Source organism: Limulus polyphemus, unplaced genomic scaffold (genome assembly GCF_000517525.1).
Source record: "Limulus polyphemus unplaced genomic scaffold, Limulus_polyphemus-2.1.2 Scaffold836, whole genome shotgun sequence".
NCBI lineage: Eukaryota > Metazoa > Arthropoda > Merostomata > Xiphosura > Limulidae > Limulus > Limulus polyphemus.
Window position 1 is genome coordinate 219,408 of NW_013666446.1, and position 24,812 is coordinate 244,219.

The 24,812-nt window shown below is 34.1% G+C and overlaps 1 protein-coding gene across 2 annotated transcripts in view; it reads left to right on the forward strand.

The window, feature by feature from the left end:
- LOC106460785 (transcription factor AP-2-epsilon-like) overlaps positions 1 to 24,812 on the forward strand; it is a 188,709-nt gene that overhangs the window by 54,401 nt on the left and 109,496 nt on the right. The window contains exon 1 of one of the 2 annotated variants that reach the window (XM_022387581.1): positions 1,099 to 1,652. The exons of the other annotated variant lie outside the window; for it this stretch is intronic. Within the exon in view, the coding sequence (XP_022243289.1) occupies positions 1,650 to 1,652 (3 nt within the window). The 5' untranslated portion in view covers positions 1,099 to 1,649. Of the gene's footprint in view, positions 1 to 1,098; positions 1,653 to 24,812 lie in introns of those variants that run through there. 2 annotated transcript variants of the gene reach the window in all.

Genomic DNA, 24,812 nt, shown 5'->3' on the forward strand with positions numbered 1-24,812 from the left:
TGGAATTGTGTTGCGAAGACATCTTGCATTCACTAACCATGTTGGGATTGTGTGGCGAAGACATCTTGCATTCACTAACCATGTTGGGATTGTGTGGCGAAGACATCTTGCATTCACTTGCCATGTTGGGATTGTGTGGCGAAGACATCTTTCATTCACTAACCATGTTGGGATTGTGTGGCGAAGACATCTTGCATTCACTAACCATGTTGGGATTGTGTGGCGAAGACATCTTGCACTAGCTTACGAATGTTGGCCTTGTATCTTTTCAAAATCTTGTTCAGTTGATCGTGAGCACCTAACTTTGTTTAAAAGTGTTTGTGTGTGAGGAGGAGGGGGGGTAACAACCGGCGAGGACAGTCAGGCGATTTTTCATAATAAGCTCCAAAAAACGTACTTTTTACTGCTTGACCTTTGCTGTAATATTATATTCACAAACTTATAATCAATGTGTGTGTGGTGGGGGGGGAGTGCTGCTGTCAGACCCTATTGCATCAAATTTTACGAACTAATCCCTAGACGTTTACAGAGATAAGGCCAGGGCTCTGCATGGACTATAACGTTAGAGCACGATTAGAAAAGATGATTGATTATTGCACATACTGATTATTTTATGTTAACTCTCTTAAATTCATAAGTTTGACATTCTTCTTGAACACCTTGTGGACAAAACGATTGTTTCAACTTAAGTCTTCACCAAGTTCTTTTAACAAATACTCCACAATGGTTTATTATTATTATCTACTTGTGAACCACATTTCAAGCATTATTTCAATATTTGTTTGGAAATTAACCTTGTGTACCTTCTATTCCAATGTAACTGTCCTTGCAAGGCGAATCATAACTGATTCACTTATGTTCATCTACTACGTTATTTGGTAAAGAAAATGTGGGCGACAGGTATATACGGGAAGTTGAAATGCGCTGTATTTATAAAAGCTGATCGTATGATGAGCCAACGGCATCCTAAGATCATCCCAGTCCCATACCAGTCAACAACACTAGAACACTAAAACCGATTATTTGACGTTCTACGCATGCTTGTATGGAGGTTATGCAATTGCTCGAGGCAACGTGAATTCACGCCCTGGGGGATTTTACAAGGAACTCCGAATCACAGGCAGCAACATGGGAAATCCAATACAGTCAAGGCGGAACTAGTCCTATTTGACAGAACTGACTTTGGCTTGATAGTCGCGGGCATGTGAGCTTAAGCTACTAGATGATTTACGTTCTCCTGAGACGTTGATCGAACACGTGAATTTCAAGTACCTAAAGATTTTGGGTCGTCATGAACATAAATAGCAAGCATGCAAAGTGATAGACGGCATTACGGTTTCATTGCGATCATAAACACACATTGGCAAAACTGTATTTCAGTGGTTCACCGCTAACTCTTAGTGACCTTCGTTCCAGTCTGAACCAATAATCTTAACCCTAAGAAACTGTGGCTCACGTACCTCGACTCACAGGAGACCTAACGCGACTAGATCAACTTCATCGGGTATCGGGTAACCACTGGCTGCAGTACATGCATGAAGCGTCAAAACAGTGGGTAGTCCGCTACTTTTCCACCGATCCGACCCAACTAACATGTGTTTTTTGCTTTCTAGAACTTTCCAGTCTGTATTCTAGACGCTGAATTAATCATGGTAAGAATATATGTGGCTTTTTTTCTGGTCTATCTTTACTAAACTGTATAACAAAATGAACCAAAAATATCATAAGTTATTTTTCAGTGTTCGGTTAATGAGATCGTAAATCTACAAAACTGCATTATATTTGATGCATTATATTATATTTGTTTCTAGCGTTGTAAGTTCGCAAAAATACCGTTGCGCCACTAGAAGATGGGCTCACCAACGGAACTAGATATTTTCATCCCTAACAGTCGATAGAAATTCACTTTCCGGCTACTTAACCCTTACCTTAATAACATGTCTTCATACCATTCACTGTCGGTTAGGTGTACATACTGCATCACAATCAATGTATTTCCTTTATGTTTTTACCTGTGTGAAGAGTTGGATAAAACAAACATTTGGTAAGTAGTTAGTAGGCTTAATTATAACATTGATATCATATTTGCTTATACATTTTGTTTAGCTTATATGTTTTATATATACCCTGTAAGCAACAAAGTTAGGGACTCTCAAGTTATTTAGTGCATAAAAAAGTTAAAAAAATGTGTTTAAAACAGCCAATGGGACCTTGTATTCTGTTATTAATTTTTGGAAATCTCATACCACCATATTACAAAAAATAGATCAATATTTTATGATATCAGAAATTAAAGTTTACACTACTCGTTGTTTCTTGAAGATTTAAATATCAAGTATATGATAATACAAATGCATACAGATAAAATTTCATATAATTCAAATGCTTATTACTTGAGATGTAACTCTGTAGTATTAGATTAATCCAATATTTTACAAGACGTCTATCAATTCACAATGATTCTGGCGAGAACACTTATAGCTTATATTGCGCTGTCCAGTGGTTAGCCATAACAGATTATGAAGCTGGGGTTCCTTGGTCCGCACTCTGTATTTTTGAGACGTAAGTGCGTTATAAGAGAATTGGTCAAATCCCACTATTCCGTCTGACAATAACAGCCTAACAGTGAGCGGTAAACGGTGTAGACTATCTACTGTCCCTTTAGTCTATCACTTATTATTGTGCATACAGACCAGAAATACACGATATGTGTTATCTTTATATTAAATATGCTTTGTCTAGTGTAGTAGATAATAAAACTGTATTTGATCATTATGACATCTTATAGATTTATTTTGAAATGGCAAATGCCTTAGCATAAAAGTAGGATGTGTATAGTTGTGTAAAGCGTAATTATGCTTAGTACTGTATGATAATGAATAAATCATATTAAACTTTTCGAGTGAAGATTAGACAGTACGTCATTCTAAAAATATCCGCTTTATTCGGATGAACGTAATATTAATATAAAGAACTATTTAGAAGTATTTGTATTTTCATCATTATAATGAACTTTAATGTATAGGGTTGTGTACATCATATTAAATATTCCTTTTGTATGCTGGTGTGTACGTTATACTCACTGTTTTGGTGTATGTTGGTGTGTACGTTATACTAATTATTTTGGTGTATGTTGGTGTGTACGTTATACTAACTATTTTGGTGTGTACGTTATACTAATTATTTTGGTGTATGTTGGTGTGTACGTTATACTATTTTGGTGTATGTTGGTGTGTACGTTATACTAACTATTTTGGTGTATGTTGGTGTGTACGTTATACTAACTATTTTGGTGTACGTTGGTGTGTACGTTATACTAACTATTTTGGTGTACGTTGGTGTGTACGTTATACTAACTATTTTGGTATACGTTGGTATGTATGTTATACTAAATATTTTGGTTTATGGTAATGTTTGCACCATAAGATCAAATTCCTGGTATGTGGTGCCAAACCCAACAATATATATATCCCGGTGTAGTGTTGTGTTCGTCATGTTCATATCCCGGTGTAGTGTTGTGTTCGTCATGTTCATTTCCCGGTGTAGTGTTGTGTTCGTCATGTTCATTTCCCGGTGTAGTGTTGTGTTCGTCATGTTCATTTCCCGGTGTAGTGTTGTGTTCGTCATGTTCATTTCCCAGTGTAGTGTTGTGTTTGTCGTGTTAAATTTCCCAGTGTAGTGTTGTGTTCGTCGTGTTAAATTTCCCAGTGTAGTGTTGTGTTCGTCGTGTTAAATTTCCCAGTGTAGTGTTGTGTTTGTCGTGTTAAATTTCCCAGTGTAGTGTTGTGTTCGTCGTGTTAAATTTCCCAGTGTAGTGTTGCGCCCCTAATATTAAAAGCTACAAACTGTTATTCATATATATAGTGCTGTGTTGATCATACTAAATATTCTTGTTGTACAGTTTTGTACACAGTTTTGTAAAAGTTATTGTTGTGTGATATTATGCACCCAATTGTTAATATTTCTACTGCATGGTCTTTTGTATCTGTTTATGTTATTTATGATATAGTGCTTGTGTACATCTCAATAATTGTTTGTGTATCTTGTTGTATTTATCGTGTAAGTTATTCCCTGTGAATAGTGTTTTATAATTACGGTAATATCACCTTAAAGATTCCTGAATGGAGTACACTTTCTTCAGTATCCCTTCTGTATGGCTGTGCATGCTAGATATTAATGTATTATTTTTTCCCAGGTAAGGGACCTAACTAGAAGTAAGATACACACATATTTCTAAGTTTCACTTGTCACAAATCTGGCGAAACGTACCCTTGCTCATGAAAGCAAGAGTTACGAAATTCATGTATTTGTACCCAAAATATTTATAAACATTTTGATCCTAACCAGTTCAGTACGGATATTCAACAAAAGAAAATAATGAGTGTGTGATAATATAGGATGTCCGTGTAGAATATTTTCCACATGCCGTACTTGTAATTCGAAACAAGTTTAGATTAACAGCAGGATTAAACTCGACCTTCGTATACTTTGACAGCCTAATAACCAGTCACGTACCTGAAATTATGAAAAGCTGCAATTCACTTGTGGTTCCAAACACCCTGTATTTGCTTCTTTGCATGTTCAGGCACTGTCTTCCAAAGGCCTTCGAGCTTTTCTTCCAGTTATGTCTCCAAATCTGCTACATTATAACACATGTTTGCTGATAGGCTACTTCAGATGTATTAGTGAAAAGGTATGTGTTAAACGACGCTGAATATTGTCATGTGTTATTCTGTGAAGTGTAGCAAGTTTGTTAAAATAAAACCTTCAAATTCGAACCAGTCAAGTAACGTGTAATTTCAGAACACCCCGGATGCTAACATCCAAATACCTGTTAAGTATTTAATAATAATGTTATAGCTTCTATCATTTTATCACAATTAATGTAATATTTCATTATATTGGGTACTCTAACCGATTTAAGTTTATTTAACTGGAAAATTTAACTCGACTTGCAAATCGCATCAACGGTACTTTTCTAATAATACTGGTGTTTATGAAGTTCATGAGTGACGTGAAAACCATGCTTTCACTATACATTCTCTTCAAATAAAACATTATCATGCAAAATGACCTGAACAATTCTGTATAAGGGAGTATGATTGAAGTATAATGAAGATTTGATTCATGCGTCATTGACAATCGATGCGGAAACTGAGTGTCTTAGTTGTTTAACAAAAGCTCAATAAGATATTATAAGGATAGCCGCTGAAGGACCCGTGTCTAGCGGGAATACATTTTCTGAAAATTCGGACGATTATCTTAGCGGAAGGGAAAAGGTCTGTCTCCGCCTGCCAGCTGCGCCTGTATTTACTTGATACACCTGATCTCTTTCACTAGGGTGCGTTTTTTAACCTGATTTTCTTCGAAGTAAAAAAATAAAAAAGGAGAGTCAGAAATGTTTAATGGGAATTAGGAGTAACTTTGGAGCTGCGAGGTGCTTTAATTACAGATAAATAAGAGACAAGTAGATAGATAGATTAGACTTCCGAGCGTGATATGCATGCTCTTTAAGGGTATAAACGTTTGGTAAATAGTACGAAACTTCCCTCGGTACACTTCTGTCGAAACAGTTAGTCCTTTAACTTCAACTACCGTCGTAGAATATTTCATATCCGTGAAAACAACCGCTCTTCATAACAAGTAGTCGACTTCATAAGTGAATTTATTGAAAATCTTTGAATACTTTGAAGTTTTTTTTTGTTTGTTTACTTGAGCAATACAGCACGTGTTACAATGTTAATAATTACACGGATAGATGTGTTGAAAAGTCACGAAATGTTTTGCATCTATTCAATTTATCGTTTTGTAAAGGGAAGACCTCAAGTGAAGTAAAATGAACTTCCACAATTTTACACATTTAAAGAAACATTTCAGCGCTTATTGTATGAAAAAGAAGATATGAGCCTTTTGAAATCATAAAATCTCCAGTTCCGAAAGAAAATAAAAACTCTAAATAGAAGATGAAATGTATCGTAAAAAAATTATACTGAATTTAGAATTAAAAAACGCACACATATATACACACACACATCTACGTCTGAAGAATCCGAAATATAGGCTTAAAAAGAAAAAGTAAAAAAAAAGCAAAAGAAAATCATGTACAATTACTTGCAAGTAGTAGTTTACAGTGTGATCAAATAAACGTTTCACAAATAATTGAAAATTTTACTTGAACAGCACCTTATGCGCACGAGGGATAAGCGACCTAGTCCTAAGGTTCAGTCAGGTTTAGCTATTTTAAATTTTATGCTACTGACCAAAGGAAAGTCAGCCAGCCAGCAGGACCCGTGTCTGGCTCTTTCAATCGAATATCGGGAGTAGCTGTCCTTTTTATAATTACCCCACAGTTGAAAGTGCGAAGCATGTTTATCGCCATAACGTCTCGAACATTGGACTATTCGATTCCCAGCTCAGCATACTAGTCCACAATCTGGCCAAAGTCTAAATGAACGATAAGAAAGATAATTCTGTTGTTATGACAAAAAAAAGAAAAAAGACTTCTTGGTGACAGTTGAATAATAGCATGAGCGTAAGCAAATGATATGTGCTGACGTGTCCTTTCGTCCAATACCAAGATTCGTGATAAGATAGACAAAAACAGCGTTACTTATTTCGTTTTAACAATGTTTATTTATTAATAATCATTATTGATATTGGCATTTAACTTTACGAGGACAACTGAACCAGCAAGCTAGTTTTCTTGTTCCCGGAGCGGGTTTTGCAACCACAGCATCAATGTGAGAAAACCACATTAGTAATTCTAAGAACCTGTGAGTGAAAGCAAAGAAAAATGTGATAAAACATGTGAACCACACTACATCTGCCATATTCAGTGCCGACTACGCCTTTCCGTCAATTCCAAGACTCATCAGGCCGGCTGTGTTAATGATACCACTGTAGCGCCGGCTGATTTCTTAACTTACCTTCTCTTTAAACAATGAAATATCATTCAAAATCATCTCTTTTAGGGATATTATACTCGTAGAAAATTTATATCCATAGTTAGATACATCCACATAGTTAAATGCTGGTAACAAAAATAATTCGTTTCTTTGTTTTTAATCTCCGTTATATTCAAGATTCATCACTACGTTAATATCCTTCATTATGTTTAAGACCCATTAGTACATAAGTACACCAATTAACTCTTGTGTGCTGAAAACCCATCAATGTACTAATAAACTTTGTTAAGACTCATCAGCTTTATATGTTATTTTCAAGTACCAGCAATATCATAGCTTACTCTATATTGAACACCAATTTGATTTTTGCATCATATCAAAGTCTTTACTATTGCACCAATAGTATTCAGGAGATTACGTGTTCGAGTCTTTCATCCCACTCATTGGGGTTGCAAAGAGAAATCATATCTATTATGACGTTTACTTCGCTACCCTCTAGTTTAAACAAACCAGATTTTTCGGAAAGAAAAACGCGAATTAAATTTTACCCCCCCCCCAGATATAAACTTCTATTCTCGAACAAGGGTAGAAAGGTCGTAAGGAAAGAAAACAACAGAAGAACTTAGACAGTGCCACATTTTATTACGGATATGACGCCGCTTCATTATCCTCCAAACAATGCGACCCTCCAATTTCAAGACCCGTATAAAACCCAGTGTTAATAGTAGAGGCTACACTTTTGTTACGTGCCACACGAGTCCGTTAGAACACACAATGAATGTGTGGGCTTTATCTTATTACACCATTTTTTTTATTCCAATAGCCCTTTGTTTCACTTACAATCCACGTCATCAAAAATTTCGCGATATTGTACATTTACACATGCGAAAAAGAAAAAAAAAAAGAATGTTTTTTTTTTTTGGAAGTTAAATACCGTCAAATTATTTATATAACTTCTATGCTGGTAACAAAAATAATTCGTTTCTTTGTTTTCATTTGTGTCATCACTCCTGTAATTATTTCATACATTTCAAATACAAACAAAAAGAAACCACTCTTTGGATATGATGACCAAGAAAGGTAATTATGTTGAAGATATTAAAAAAAAATAATTAAAATCAAAATGGCGAAAACACTAATAAATATTAAGATGTCTCGATTGCATTAGGAATTGATATTTGACTGGCGTAGTCAACTATATTATTCCATTCCAGCCCCATTCCAAACAGTAGCTTCAATCATTTAAATTGTTACCTTCTAAAACTCAAAATCCCTCACCCATACCCTCATGATTTCTTTCTACAAATTAAACACTGAATAACCCCATACACTTCGAGTAGTGAAAGGATAACATATATGTATTTATATGCAAAAGAAATCGAACATTTTGTTGTATTTCCTACTTTATTTTTGCGAATTCCGTCAGATTTACTAACGTATGGTTTTTCAACATCAAGAAACGGATTTTTTACTCGGGACAATCAAGTGATAAACTTTCAGAATATGTAGATACACATTAGGTTGAAACTAACGGTTAAGTTCAACACCCAAAGAAAATCGTGTAATACATCGAACATGTCGTCGGTTATTTCTCGTTTCGGTAACAAAAATTATTGTAGAATGGTAAGCCTTAAGTACAGATTACTCGGTGGGAAAGGTTAAAAGTCTAATTTTGGTGAAATATGGAGTTACACAGAGAATAGGACAGTCTACCATTTATGAGATGTAGTTTATATTCCGGATGAAATGAGAAGCTTTAACTGAGGTGCAGGTATTTGTGGTTTTGAATTTCGCGCAAAGCTACACGAGGGCTACATGAGCAAGCCGTCCCTAGAGGGAAGTCAGCTAGTCATCATCAACTCTTGGGCTACTCTTTTACCAACGAATATAGGATTGACTGTCACATTATAACGCCCCCACGGCTGAAAGGGCGAGCATGTTTGGTGGAATGATTTGAACCCACGACCCTCAGATTGCGAGTCGAGTGCCTTAACCACCTGCCCATGCCGGGCATAGGTGCAGATGAGGGTTACTTACGCCCAGAAAGTATCTGATCTAAGCTATCGTTGTAACGCAATAGAAATACTAACTAAGCCGAATAGCAATAAGAGATATAATAAAACAGGTTCACTGATAGTCATTATCGAAACCAATCTATTTTAATTCGGGTGTAAATTTTACATTTACCTTCTTGTAGTCATTCTTTAATAATATATTTATTATTTCTCTTTCGTATATTCATCATCATTAATTAAATAATTAATAGTATTTTTTTCAATTCTTTTAATAGCAGTTTATTATAACATCCCAAAGAAAAATGTTTGATATCCTTATTTTAAGGTCTGGTGTGGCAACCTGTGTCTAGTAACCATTTGCAAGATACTTCATCGTTGATAAAAGCTAGAGGAATAGAACCTATAATTAACCATAGAACCTTTACGTCATCCGAGTTAATAGCATTAGCTATTTGGTACTAAATCATATTTAATTAATCACATTTGGATTAAAACCTTAATTCAGTATGAAATTTCGGTAATGGGTTAGTAACATTAATTACTTATAGCTCTGTTTTTGAAAACCTGACACAATTTTTCTATAGAAAATATATTTTTTTGCAAGAGAATTCGCATCGATAAAGTCAACATTTCCAAATGGTTGTTGTTTGTTAGCTAAGCACAATGCTGCACAATGGGCTATCTGTGCTCTGTCTGCCACGAGTATCGAAACCTGGTTTCTAGCGTTGTATGTCCGCAGACATGCAGCTGTGCCACTGGGGGCTTCCAAATGGTATTTTAAAAAATATACCAAAGCAAGTGCATCAGGAACGAAGCAGAAAAATTTTGTGAACAATGTGCGAAAGCAAGTGCATCAGGAACGAAGCTGAAAGATTTTGTGAACAATGTGCGAAAGCAAGTGCATCAGGAACGAAGCTGAAAGATTTTGTGAACAATATACCAAAGCAAGTGCATCAGGAACGAAGCTGAAAGATTTTGTGAACAATATACCAAAGCAAGTGCATCAGGAACGAAGCTGAAAGATTTTGTGAACAATGTGCGAAAGCAAGTGCGTCAGGAACAAAGTTAAATAATTTTCTCAACAATGAGCGAAAGGGATCTTAAAGTTTTTTTGTTGTTTTTTTTAAGGTTTTATTGTCTGCTTTAACATGACGATTCTTGGGAATGTTTTATTAAGAAAAATATCATAAAGCTGGTAGCAAGTAATTATTACCGAAAATTCCGTAATCAGTTTTTGGTCCTAAGTTTTCGTGATAAGCTACCGTTAATACAAATACTCGAAGATTGGCAGGTAAGAGCTTTAAAAAACGCCATTGTTAAAAGCTCCTAAATATTTTAACGAGTTATTGTTATCAGCAATAAAGAAACAAACGAATGAAACGCGCAAAAATGTAGACACAAAAATCAACAAAAACATCCTCATTCTCTAGGCTGGTACGTAATGATATCGTTAATAATAGCAACTCAGAGCAGACGCCATTACGCAATATATCAGATACAATGTAAGCCTTAGCTTCTAGCTGTCATCTTTCTTTGTCTCAGAAAAAACAGGCAATGAACGCATCTGCGTCAGTATAAATTTATCAAGGTAGTGATAGTATCATAATGAGGTTCTGGCTGTCCACTAATAATTTATTTTCTTTAAAGGTTATACAAAAAGTATACACCGTGTGCTTTGAGAAATAAGATTTAGATGTCGTTTCTAGAATACCAAAATGTCACTGTTTTAGCTTGTCTTACTATGAAAACATTTAGGTTTTAGGAACAGCGTATTATATGTACTCACTATCAACTATGAAGATCCTTTTCAGTCATAGTTTTAACTATCTAAAAGTCCTTTCAAAGTTAATGAACATGATGTTATAAAGGACGCCTTCTGGTGTTACGGCGTTTTTGTAACATTTCGCTAATATTTTTAAGATTGTTTATCTAATGGATCAACCATTTTTAAGAGGAGATTTTAGAACACAAAGAAATATATTTTCTAAACAGTGTAGAAAACGTGTATAGATATTTATAAGGCTTGTCTGTCCATATCTATTTACATTGTATATGTGTAACGTTTCTGAACATACAAAGACAGCACGTACATCGTGCACGCTTTTCAAAATGTATCTGTTCTTGGGCTGTTGCTTAATGTAATGTTATTAATTGAGCTTTATATCATACATTACAGCTAGAAAACAGTTAGCTATTTGTTGTTAAGCACAAAGCTACACAATGGATTATCTGTGTTTTGTCCACCAGAGGTATCGAAACCAGGATTTTAGCGCTGATCCATTGGGGGGGGGGCTAAAACAGATAAGATATAAAGGGTGAGAACGTATAATCACATATCAATTTTGTTTCTGATTTAGTGGGTAAGGTCTTGTTCATTTAATCTAAAGTATTTTGTTTGTTTTTTACGTATAGCGAAAACAGATCGTGTCCCCCTCTTTGTAGTTATACTTTGTCAATACCTTCTTAACGTCATAAAAACAACATGAATTTGATCTATATTGTGTATCGCGCCTCCTCATTGGGTTAACAACAGGTTGGAGAGTATCATGCTCGGCTCGTATTCACAGTCAAGCCTAAAGCAAAATGTGAAGATGAAACCCAATTTAAACAGGAATAGTTCACTCTTCAACCGCCAGTTATTCTGAATTTGATATATTTCCACGCCAGAAATAGGCGAAGAAGGCATTAATTGATATTCCTGTTACGAGTTCTGGGGGATAAACAGACGCAAAATCATTGAATAACGAGTTGGGTAAAATATGATAGCGGTGTTTTTATAAAAGTTATTTTAAACTTTGCTAAATTAGGCCAACAGGTTTAAGGTTACTGAGGAGATAAAAGATTTTCCAAAACTAGGCCTAGGCTAGCATTACAATGAGTGTGATTTTCTTGTAATAGTTTGTGGGAAAAGATCAGTGCTATCATAAATTTCCGTATACAAACGAGCAGTACTCGAAGTGGAGTGTAACGCAGGGGTACGCGTACCCCTGCGTTACTCTCTACTTCGAGTACTGCAAACGAGGACAAAATTATATTTCTGTTGTGCATAACTTGTTCGTTTGTCTTAGAGCAAAGCCACATTGGGCTATCTGCTGTACCCACCGCAGGGAATCGAACCCCGGATTTTAGCGTTGTAAGTCTGTAGACCTACTGCTCTCCCATCGAGGAGCTTTTCATATCAAATTCAAGAGATATAACTAGAATATCAAATTACAAGAATGTTTACAATACTTACTGTAAACTTATAAGAATACATCAACTTTCCCTGAACGTATTCAAATGGATTATAAGCCTACAGCTATTAAAAAACAATGATTAATAATGCAAGGCCAACACAGTTCATTATACACGCTTTAAGGGATGTTATGTTTACATCAACATCTAATTGATATTATTTTCCACCAACTTCGTTTCTTTTGTTTGTTTTTGAAGTTAAGCACAAAGCTACACAATGGGCTATCTGTGCTCTGCCCACAACGGGTATCGAAACCCGGTTTATAGCATTGTAAGTCCGCAGACATACCGTTATGCCACTGATTGGCTCCACCAACTTCTAATTGATGATAAGTTTCCACCCATCTAATTGATAAAACGTTTATACCAATATAATTGATAGTAAGTTTTCACCAATATCTAATTGATAGTAAGTTTACACCAAGATTTAGTGGATAGTAACTTTACACTAATATCTAATGGATAGTAATCTTATGCTAATATCTAATCGATAGTAAGTTTATGCTAATATCTAATTGATAGTAAGTTTATACTAATATCTAATGGATAGTAAGTTTACACCAATATTTAATGGATAGTAAGTTAACACTAATATCTAATCGATAGTAATTTTAAGCTCTTTTACTTAAATATCTTTCAAACTTTCAGTCTTTAGCTACATAGATTATACATCATCTATCCATTTTATAGATGAACCGAAAACCAGCTATTTACGATGCTTACATCACACTAACTAAGAATCGCATGGCAAAACAAAAGAAACTTAGAACCGGAAGAATCAAAAAGCACTCCTAACAAATTACTCAAAGCACGTAAAAATGTGAATAAGTGTGAAATAGAGAACTAAACGTATAAACGTGGTTAAATATATTATAGATTATACTATCATACACGGAGAAACATACCCCATTACGCAGGCACAGACGAACAAACAATATTGTAACGTTAACATCACGGCTCTTTTCGGCTGTATTCTTTAGAAGTTCTTGCCGCGAGCTTAGATTTATTGCTTCGGTCCGGGACCCGAGGCGCTGTAAGTACGGGTTAATTGTTGGCTTACAGGTAGAGAGGAAGGGAGACAGATGATCTAACTTGCTTTGATTTGTTTTTCGTGTTATTTAAAGGTGTTTCTTAAAAGGATATTGGCGGAAGGCACTGCCTTGCACTTGCTAAATAAGGAACTTTTTCGTATAAGTTTTAATATGTGTCTTGTTCTTGCCTCTAGAAATATATTGCAAAATACACTTAGTGTCTTTTTTCAAGGAGCATACAATTTTTGGTTGATAATTCATTTATTACACTACTGACTTCCTGTAAGAAAATCAAACGTATCTTTTGAAATAAATTCTTAATTCAGAAATAAACTGAGTACCTCTGACGTAGCTCATAATGAATGAAAAATAAAATGTTTCCATAAAAAAACTAATAACTCATAAACCAAAATACGTACACTAGCTTTTCAATTATATAATAAAAGTAGCTTATAGACGTTTCAAAGTTCTGAAACTTTCCCTGCAAACTAAGTTTGTACGCCATCACCAATATGTCATAAGCAGCAGACGTGGCACAGAACACGTTTGGGCTTAATCGAGTATTATTTTCTGTACATTCTCTCTTACATAAACTGGCATAACTTTACGAACTAACTTTTGGTTTTAGGTTGCTGTTTTTCTCTCCTTTTTGTCGTGGTATCCAAATGTTGAGATTAGAGCTGTTCTAAGTATTGTTTTCCCTTGTTTTAAAGATAGTTATGTTGACTGTTTACTAAAATCATCTTGTCTCTAATTTAAGTTTGTCTGTTCACATATTAATCTATTCCTGAGTTTCAAAAGATATGTTATAATGATGCCTGTGTTCCTTTGATATATCCTTAGAAGAACACACATTTTATGGGTTTTGAACATTTTGATAATGAGTAAAAGTGTGGTATCTGTGTTTTCTATTGAAACCTAAGCCTATGGGTTATGTATATTCTCATATACATTGGGATTTGTTAGATCACCAGCCCTGTGGTTCTCATATATTATCATGAGTCGAACAGACCACCGGGCTCAATACCACAAGCTGAGTTTGATATATGTTCTCATAGGTCCACCAGCCTTTTGGGTTGTATGTTTTTATAAGACCATGCACTAGTTCTATGAGTGTTTTAAATTTTCATTGAACGTCCAGTTTTATATATGTTTATCAATTCATTTGTTTTCTATAATTTTATAAAAAAATTGGTCACAGGATATCATTATGAGATTGTTTAATGATAAGAACGAAAAATAAAAACAACAGGAATTTTGTAATATCTCCAGACGAATTATAGGTTCATTGTAACTTAAGACATCTCGTTCTTTGGCTAAAGTTTGTTGTGTGTGTTAAACGCGAAGCACGAAATAGTTTATATATAAGAAAACATCTACACAGTCTTCTTCAGAAGGCAAAACCGATGTTTATATATTTTCTTGTATCATTTTACGCCAACTTCAAGGAATAAATTTTGATGGTTGTAAGAAACAAATGGTTACATTCCTATAGTATGTAGGACGCGCGATTTAATTTTAAGATAAAAATCTTGAATTTACATTTTTAACATGGGTAACAGTTTAACGTTTTCATGATATCAGAGACCGATTATAAAATATCCTGTTTTACTTCACAATTGTTTACCAAGCTGTTAAACAAATAGTATTCCCGTTTCCTTGGGAATCAAGGAGAGTTATTTTGTTAGGAAATCCTTTTGTGCTGAGAGTGTTTGCATTATATCGCTGTGGATTTAATATAATTCGTCTCCATTTCTGATTTGGTTCTTATGCAGTTTGGGATAACAAAGACCATGGCCTGATAAGTAATTTTTTTATCTTCGTGAAAACTAAATTTAAATCTTTGGACAATAAAGTAACGTCAACGAGGAAGGGTTTCACTAACAGAGCTCCGTGGTTCAGTGAAACTTGCTCTTAATGAAGGTGCGTGCAGGTCTTTGAAGTCTCTAGGCGTTCTCGTGCTTTATAGTATCCCTTATTTGCCGCAATTCAAAAAAAAAAGTTTTTAAGGTGGATATTTTAAAATCATCGTACTCGTCCGCTTTAACTTCTATTCATTTTCTAGCTTAATGTTTTCTTTTTGCTATTTTCCACCATACATATACGCTTATTTGTAAGAAGAATCATAGGGTGTCATTTGTAAGTACAACCTAACACTGAACTTTTTGTCGTGTATAAAAGAAGACATGCAACTGGTAAACAAGCACGTTACAAGGAAGATAATGTTGACTGGGAAACGAAAATTGCGGCTATTAAGAAATAATAAGCTGTGGTTCATAATCTTGTGCACCTTTCCAGCAACGATACCACTTAAAATTTTCCTTGAACCAAAACCAGTGAGACTTTTCTTGATGTCTCACACATAAACACAGCACATAACTTGATATCCGGGCTCTTTTCTCATAATCTTGCTCTCTCTCTCTATCTACCGTTTTCTCCTTCTTTCAATCATACTGGATAGTTATTTTCTTAGCAAAACCTGCAATTTGGTAGCTAACCAATAAGGTAGTGCGAAAAACTGGACATGTAGGTTTGAAATATATAGACAGTAGCATTCCTTTATGTTTATATGTCCATTATTATGCTCAGGAATTATTAGTTTTTTGTAAACCTTAAATCATTCTAACAGTGCAAGTTCAGTTTTAAAGTTAGCTCATTATAATTTTGGTTTTCGTTGTTGAAAGAATTAATTAAGTATGCATATATGCATTAAATATATATATATGTCTTACAATAATATAATTTAGGAAAACAAATGTCTGTCCATCTGGGTTGTACTTACCTAAACTAATTTTTTCTACGTAACTCTATTCAGGATACGGTCATGCGATCGATTAAATATTTGTTCCTAGGAAGTTTCGTTTACAGCTTTTTCAATATGACTTCGATGACCGTCAGTTTTAGAGCGTGGCTTGAAGTACCAAAGCACTATATATTTTGTCGAAGTTCTACTAGCATAATAGTATCATTTGGAAAAACAGACATTTGCTCACTGTGTATGAATACAAAGAACAGAAAAATAAATACGCAATGAACATTTACATGTATAGATGTAAGGCCTACCAAGAGCGACTCGTACTGATACATGTTAATTTCTCGGTGTACGTGTTCTTAAAATTTAACAAATAACCTTTCTCTGCTGTAAAATGTTTAAACCATAATTTTCATGTAAAGCTATAGCATCAAACTGATTTTTAAAAGCCAATTTTAGAGTATTTTTATGTTGTTTTATGCTGATAAAACAATATGTTACATTTTGATATTTCAAAGAAAATGCGCGTGTAATACGCATGTTTCAACATGTTTTTTTTTACTTGAGTTTCTAAAAGGTTTTCTGTGTAATTTTCTAAAATTCTGTTTACAAATTCAATGCGTTGTTGAGTTCGGATAATTTTGTTAAAACTGCATAAACAGGAATGACTAATTTAAACTTTTGTAAGAAGGGTGATAATAAGTTGTTCTGATGTTTGTTTGTTTGTTTTGAATTTCGCGCAAAGCTACACGAGGGCTGTCTGCGCTGGCCGTCCCTAATTTAGCAGTGTAAGACTAGAGGAAAGGCAGATAGTCATCACCACCCACCGCCAACTCTTGAGATACTCTTTTACCAACAAATAGTGGGATTAACCGAAACATTATAACGCCCCCACGGCTGAAAGGGCGAGCATGTTTGGTGCGACGCCCTCCAGTGGCACAGCGGTATGTCTGCGGACTTACAACGCTAGAATCCGGGTTTCGATAGCCGTGGTGGGCAGAGCACAGATAGCCCATTGTGTAGCTTTTTGCTTAATTACAAACAAACAAAGTACGATTGAATATTGCTCAACTTTCGAGCACTCGTAAAATGTTATTAAAGTAAAGTTTGCGAAATATAAAACGTCCTAGTTGAGAGAAAGAAACATGATTGAAGTAAGAGACTTGGCTGAGTATGATGATTCGGTTCCACCGAGTTTTAAACCATTGCGTATAGTATTGTTTATGTAATGATTTCACATATAAATAATGAGTACATTGTACAGTCCAGGAATTCTCTACTACTTTGAACTGGAGATGTAGGTTTATACTTGACAGCCAGCGATGTCTATAATATCATATCAACAGAGATTCCATGTGCAGCTTCTCAATACAAACTTCAGTAATATTTAATCCAGGATTACCAAATGTCATTTATTTTTGGTGTGATGTTTAAAATATCATAACACTTTTCGTTTCGTTAGACGTGTTGTTTCTAAACACAAACTTATGACAGAATCCAATCCAAAAAGTCCAATCCAATGGATTCTGTTAGCTTACTCTATAGGAAAATCTTTGTTAAATGAAGAAAAAACGTCACTGTGTAAGAAAATCCTTGTTAAATGAAGTAAAACGTCAATGTATAGGAGAATATTTGTTAACTGAAGTACAATATTAGTATGTAGGAGAATCCTTGTTAAATGAAGTAAAACGTCAATGTATAGGAAAACCTTTGTTAACTGAAGTACAATATCAGTATGTAGGAGAATCTTTGTTAAATGAAGTAAAACGTCAATGTATAGGAAAACCTTTGTTAACTGAAGTACAATATCAGTATGTAGGAGAATCTTTGTTAAATGAAGTAAAACGTCAATGTATAGGAGAATATTTGTTAATTGAAGTACAATATCAGTATGTAGGAGAATCTTTGTTAAATGAAGTAAAACGTCAATGTATAGGAGAATATTTGTTAACTGAAGTACAATGTTACAGTATAAGAGAATTGTTGTTAAGTGAAGTACAATAGCACTATGTAGGAAAAATTTTGTTAACTGAAATACAGCATATTTGATGCAATACATAATTATAATATTGTCTTTTTTCACAACTACATATGTAACTTATATTGTTTTAAACCAGATCTCTGACGACGAGAGATTGTTATAGTTTGTTGTGTATAATACCTTTTTAATTGTTCTCTGTGTATATGCAGTCACATATGTATGTGTCCATGTGTTGCATTTACTCTGTTTGGTGACGACATATTTTAGCGTGACAGTTCTATATAACCTTTTTTTTGTTTTGTTTTTTTTAGACACATTAAACTAAAATAGTCTGTCAATGAGTTGACCCATTTCTTGGGTTGTTCTTAACATTTTTGGCTTGCTACCAGAACAACCAATGTTTTTATGAACTGCTTATCTTTGTGTTATATGGACCATGTAGATGGAACAAACCGCACCGTTTGTCTTATGGATCTTGCATAATCGGTAAATGTAATGTCTTTTTACCGATACTAAAGTGTGTGTTGGGCCTTTTTTTCTACTAGTTTAAATGTTATACGAAAAGCAGAACTGTACAATGGTGTCGAATCATCTTGGTTTTGTAACTTTGGACCAGGTTTCGGGAGAAATGTGAGATTTTTTCATCCCTAAGTTTACTTTTATAATTACATCGACAAAAATAGAAGAGCTAATGGAAAAGTTCGAAAGATTACATATATTATCTTTTCATCTAGAAGAACACGATACGAAATCTTTGGAATTAAGCAAAGGCTGTTTTTACAAAGAATTTAATACGTATACACCTCGTTAAGGGTAAATTTCCTATTAATCACTGAAGAAACAGCACATCGCGAGAGAAAAGGAGACTTATTTTTAAGAGACTTTCAGTTCTATGGTTACATTTCCTGTGTTATTTGTCTGCAGCACAATTCAGTATTTCTTGAAACCAGCATCCATCTTTTTTAAAGAACTGTATTTAAAATGACATATTTCACTTTATATAAAGAAGATTGGGTGTCATGGAAAACAACAACAACATAAATATCGTTTGTTTTGTTTGCCTTCTACAACATTGTTTTCATATTGTGCGTTAATAGCCGCTTGATATTAACTTCTTAACCTGTTTCGATTAAATGGAGATTACTTTTATATGACGTCAAACCAAATATAAAATCTAATACTACAAATGATAGGCGTGAAATCATTAATTACAACCTTCAGTCAAGCGAAATTACATTACTATTATAAGGCTCATCGGGCTGTTCTTTACCAAAGGAAAAGTTCCTCAAAGTTTTGGTAAACCAAATATAAAGAAAGAGTTAGTTTTTGTTACCTGTTGTTAGTTTTAACAGTAGAAGTAGAAGTATTCTTGTTCGCTTGAACAAGATGTGCTTGCTTTCGTTTGGCGTGTAGCCAGACTGTGCTTTGAATCACACGTTCATTTGACTTGCTAATCGGGTTACTACTCTACCCATCAATTACAGGTTATTTGTGGCCCTAGTTCAACCAAACTATGTCTGAAATGAACACAAGAAGGACCACGTATAATATACGGGGAAAAGTACCCACCGTACTCCATGAATCGCCCTAAGATATAAATTATTGCAAAATTCTGAGCAAAACAATTGGGAAATTATCGTTGTCATTGGTAAATCATTTCGTGTGCAAACCCACTAATGATCTTATGTTTGTCATGAGAAGAAAAAATGAAATATACCTAAGTGTTATTAATATGATTGATCTCTGCGGTGAGTTTGAATAATATATGATAGCCTAGAATAATAACCAACGACTTCAATCTTCAGATTTATCGATAACGTTAAGATATTTTCAGATATTGTACCATTCCGATAAATAGGTCAGCTTCCGATTCCTGGTACCAAAAATTTGTAATTAAATTATATCTCTGAAATATTAGTCGCCACGCTTGTCTTTATTCTCTAGTTTTATCGAGGTCTTACCGTCAACATCACTTGTCAAACGCTAAATATCCTGCTCTACATAAACTGTCCACTAACTTCCTAGTTCTCAAGCTTACGACCATTGTCATATGGTAAAACCAAATATTGCCATAGAACGGTCTTCCATGCAACACTGATTCTCACTATTTCGTTGCCAACATTAACTGTGTCCATTATCTTTCATGTTGGATTTTGTAACTTTGAAAGTGTAGTTCTCAGTAGTTTTATTAGAAGCAAAATGTACTGTTGAACATCTATTGTTTCTTAACACTTGGCTTTAGTGTGACGACTTTTTTTAAAGAATAATCGGTTTCATAACTTTCATAAATTGTTGGGAAATACTTTAGTATAGACAAAAATCTTGTAAAATAGAATAGCGAAAATGTTGAAAACTTTATAACTTATAACAAAGCTTGTTGTTCTTTGGATATAAAAATTAATTTGTTAAGTAACTTTTTCTCTTACACGATGTTATCACTGGTTTTTATAACGAACTGTATAGCTTTAATGTTCGTGTCACCGTGAAATAAATTGGTTGTAACGAATCTACGTCATAATGATACAGTTTTACTGTTCTCCACACTAGGGAATGTATTGGTATTAACGAACCTAAGTCATAATGAAGTCATCCATAAACTTGACTGCTTGTATTTTACCGGTTAAAAGCAGTGTATTTACAAAAGCAACTCCGAATTTAGTAGAAGTTTTTTAATGTTTAATTTTTTGGTTGATTAATTGCTGTGATAGCAACAAATGACGCTCTTCGTTACAAAAGAACAGTTTTCAGCATTATAAGTTTGAACAAAAACGCATTCCATAACCTGCTCTGAGTCTACAATATGTTACTGTCAATACTGAGAAACGTTTTTGGGGTTAGAGTTGTGGCCATCTCTTCACAAGCAATTCTTGATTTCGACATGTAGTCATAAAGTAAATAGGCCGGCCATGGTCTACAGAGTTTAGGTTCTGAGATTTGAACCGTGATGTTGCTGAATATCCTTCGCGCTTTCAGCTGTGGGAATATTATAAAATTGATTGACAATGTTGTTGTTATTTGGATGCTATTATTTGAATTCTGATGGCTGCTTGTCCCCCCTTTGGTCAGTAGTTCAAAATTAGGGACGGTTATGTCTGGATCCTAGAGGGCGTCTGTGATTCGTACAAGTTACAAATTCCAGTTTCTTAATAGTAGTTCAACTCGCTCTGAGATCTCGAGGCAAGAATTCAAATTTTAATACAGAAAGTGACGGTAGTGGAAAAATCTCAGATTTTACATCTTATCATGTAAAACATCAATTCAACTTGTTGTAGAAACGATGCTTACGAAATTTGAAACTCGTCACTTAAAACATGCTTCTTGAACAATTTAATTCCTATCTGAAGTTGTTTAAATAAATATTGTTTTTCATACTGTTGTGGAGTAAGTTTCAATTAGTCAGTACATTTATGATAGCGAAGGTCTATGACTACAGAATAATTAGCTGTAGCATTTTATTTTCCACTTGTAGCCACTAGTCAACTGATGAAACTTAATTTGTAACGTAAGAAGAGTGTATTTAATTAGCTTCATTGATTTCCAGATTGATTTTTAGTTTTGCCTAAGTACATAGCTTGCTCTGATCGGAAGTTAATATTAATTATTAAACTTAGTGTTTATTAAATGTCAAATTCGTAGCGCAAGGTATGTAAAGGGAAGAACGGATTCTAGTATCAAATTTTGATAATAACATCAAAATGTAGTTACTCGGTAGCGTCGGTAGAGCTTATTTACGTCATAGTGGACGTCATAGTGTATTTTTTTGAACACTTGGGTAGTCATAATTAGACAAACATTTTTCGAGTGAGAATATTATACATTAGAGTAATTTGATTCGAAAACATGTCCCGATATGATGCTTTAAAAAGTATTTATTGTTTGTTTTAGATAGCATAAAACTAAGTTAGTTGTAGTTGAATTCTCATGACGATGCACATGGGGTTGCACTCTCAAAATTCACCAAAAAATCTAATTGTTGTTATTAACAGATCTTCAAATCTTCATGAGAGTCTTACAGCCAAAATAACATAATTCTCAACATTATCATTCAGAATTATTTTCGATTTCAGAGAGGAATTATTAATCTGTTATCCGATTTTGTTATTTTTGCTATGGATGCCTTATAATTTGTTTCTGTTATCTTTCTGAGAGAATTATGTTTCGAATAAACAGCCTTAATGCTTAAATGTTTTGTGATTCGTTTCTGTAGCTGCTTCTTCAGAAAACCATAAAGTTCGGTCTACTTATGTTTATTAAACTTCAATTTTTGTAATAGATTGAAATACATTGGAGTAACAGTTAAACAATAACTTAAAAATAATATAATTATTAACACCATTTTTTTACAAGCTTGTCAGCTGAACTATATGTTTCCTTTCAGAAACTGATAACTTACAAATAATGTAATGATTAAAACCTTGTTCTTACGAGCTTGTCAGATGAACTGTATGTTCCCAGTCAGAAACTGATGTTCGGGATGATTTTATGACTAAAACTTTAACTGGAATATATAAACACGAAAGAGCGCGTGGAGTTACAACTACCTAGATGTACGAGAATAGCCGCTGTGTAAAAGGTTAATTCGTTGGCTTTAGATAATTAACAATCTTTAATTAATAATGATAATCTCGTGAAATTAGACATTAACCATAAGCAAAGCCTGGAGAAGTTTTGCACCTTCAACACTGTTATTGGTAAAACATCGTTACACGTGTTCTAAATTAATATAATTTTCTATTCCAACCCCTTTTCATAAAATTAAACTTTACTTGTTACAGCAAAGTTTAAGTTGCCTGAAGCTTTTAGAAAACTTTTCGTGAAAATAAAAGTTTGTTACTAGTTAGTTAGATATCAATAAAGCTCTATTTAGGGAAGATATCTTGTGCATATGTTTGTACCATGTATAGACCTTAATTAAAGGTATAACTTGTACACAAGTTTGGACTAGCTAACTTTCATTATGAGAAAGCCCAGTGATAAGATTAACTTTTCTTTACCTGTCTTCTGTGATTGTGTGATAATCTAGTGTATATTCAATAAAGTAATTTCTACTTTAGTTGTTTGTTTGTTGTCTTACATACTATTTGGTAGCGATAAATTGTAATAACCATTAAGATACTCCAATTTTTAAACGTGGCATAACGGCTTATAGAATGGTTCCAAGTTTTTTTTTGTTTTTTTTTTCAGGGACAAAAATTTAGCTCATAGGTCCGTCATCTCTTGACGGATTTGAGATGTAATTACAGTTTTAGACTTAGGAGGTCAAACCCTTTCGATTGATGTATGTGACCACGACCAAGGTCTTATAGATTAATTTACTCTTATCCTGTTTAAAATAATTTCAATTTGAGGGTTGGCTGATAGAGATCCTGATGAGTAATAAAATCGAATCGGGTATACGCGGAACCCTATGCTTAGATTACTAGTGCACAAAAATATAGGTAATAAAAAAGAAAAAAAGGTCTCGTAGATTAATTTACTCTAATTGTGCCTAAAAATAATTCCAAGTGCCGCGGCTATTGAAGATTCTCTCATGTTTTATTTACGTTTTATTGCACAGTTTCTAAAGAGTCAGTTAGAGTGTAGTTTGCTTGATGCAAGTGTCTAAATTTACTCTTTTCGGACCGGGCGTGACCTAGTGGCTAGCGTTTCCGGACTGTGACTCCAGCTAATCCATATTATTACATTTTTTTATTTTCTCTGAATACTTATTATTTGTATAGCTTTCAAACATATGCTTTTCAAAAGTAAAAATCTATGGTAATCATGATGAAGGTTTCAAAGTATTTTGCTATTATTATGGTGTACTGATGTACTTTACCACGAAGACCTTCATATAGATATAACGTTTTTTTCGTAACTGTGGGTTACGTTTGCGTAAACGCCCTATTAGTTACTTGGTTTGATTCATTTTAAAATTATGTTTGAGTTCATTAAAATAACTGCCCACAGGTGTTGCTCTGCAGATTCCGCAGAACTCGTAAACTGTTAAAGAGTTAACGATCAATCTTGTTTTATGTACATAAAGGGTGCATGGTTCAATTCTGTAAGATAATAGAGATGAGGGGAAAGGTGTTATTAATTAATTCTACTCTTTGAATTTGACCATAATTTCGCTATTACGTAGCGAAATACATTATGATATAACTTTTCATTGACAAGATCAAAACAAGTAACGATGCTTGATTCGGTTTCTCTCGCGTTTTTTACCATATTTAATTAACTAATTGTTATACACTTACTGCCGTAATAATAGGCTTAGTTTTACAGTAGACTAAGGCAGCATTTTTCAGCAGATTTCAAACCGCAAAATTTGAATAATAATTCTTTGTTTGTTTATTTGAAGTTAAGCACAAAGTTACGCAATGGGTTATCTGTGCTCTGCTCACTACGGGTATCGAAAATTCTCCAGCTGAAACTTACTTTAAATAACGAACTTGAATTATGGAACCACACGTCATTCCACGGGCATTGTTTTCTTAAGACACAAAATATATCAATAAAATAATTTTCTCAATATATTTTTTAACATTCTCAAGCTAATTTCAAGGTAACTCTCTCAACGTTTCTATTTTTTTTTTCGCCAAAGGATATATATTGATATTAACTTCCAATCAGAGCAAGTTATGTACTTGGAAGGAAACTAAAAAAGTCAACTTGCCATTGTTTATTTTTCATAGGCACCTTAAGGTGCATGTATAGAAATGTTCATTATCAGTAATTCTTCCAAAACTGTATCTTGTTTATCACATTATTAAAAAACACCTAAAACAATAGATATTTGTTTTGAATTTCGCGTAAAGCTACACGACGGCTATCTGCGCTAACCGTCCCTAATTTAGCAGTGTAACACTAGAGAAAAGGCAGATAGTCATCACCACTCACCGCCAACTCTTG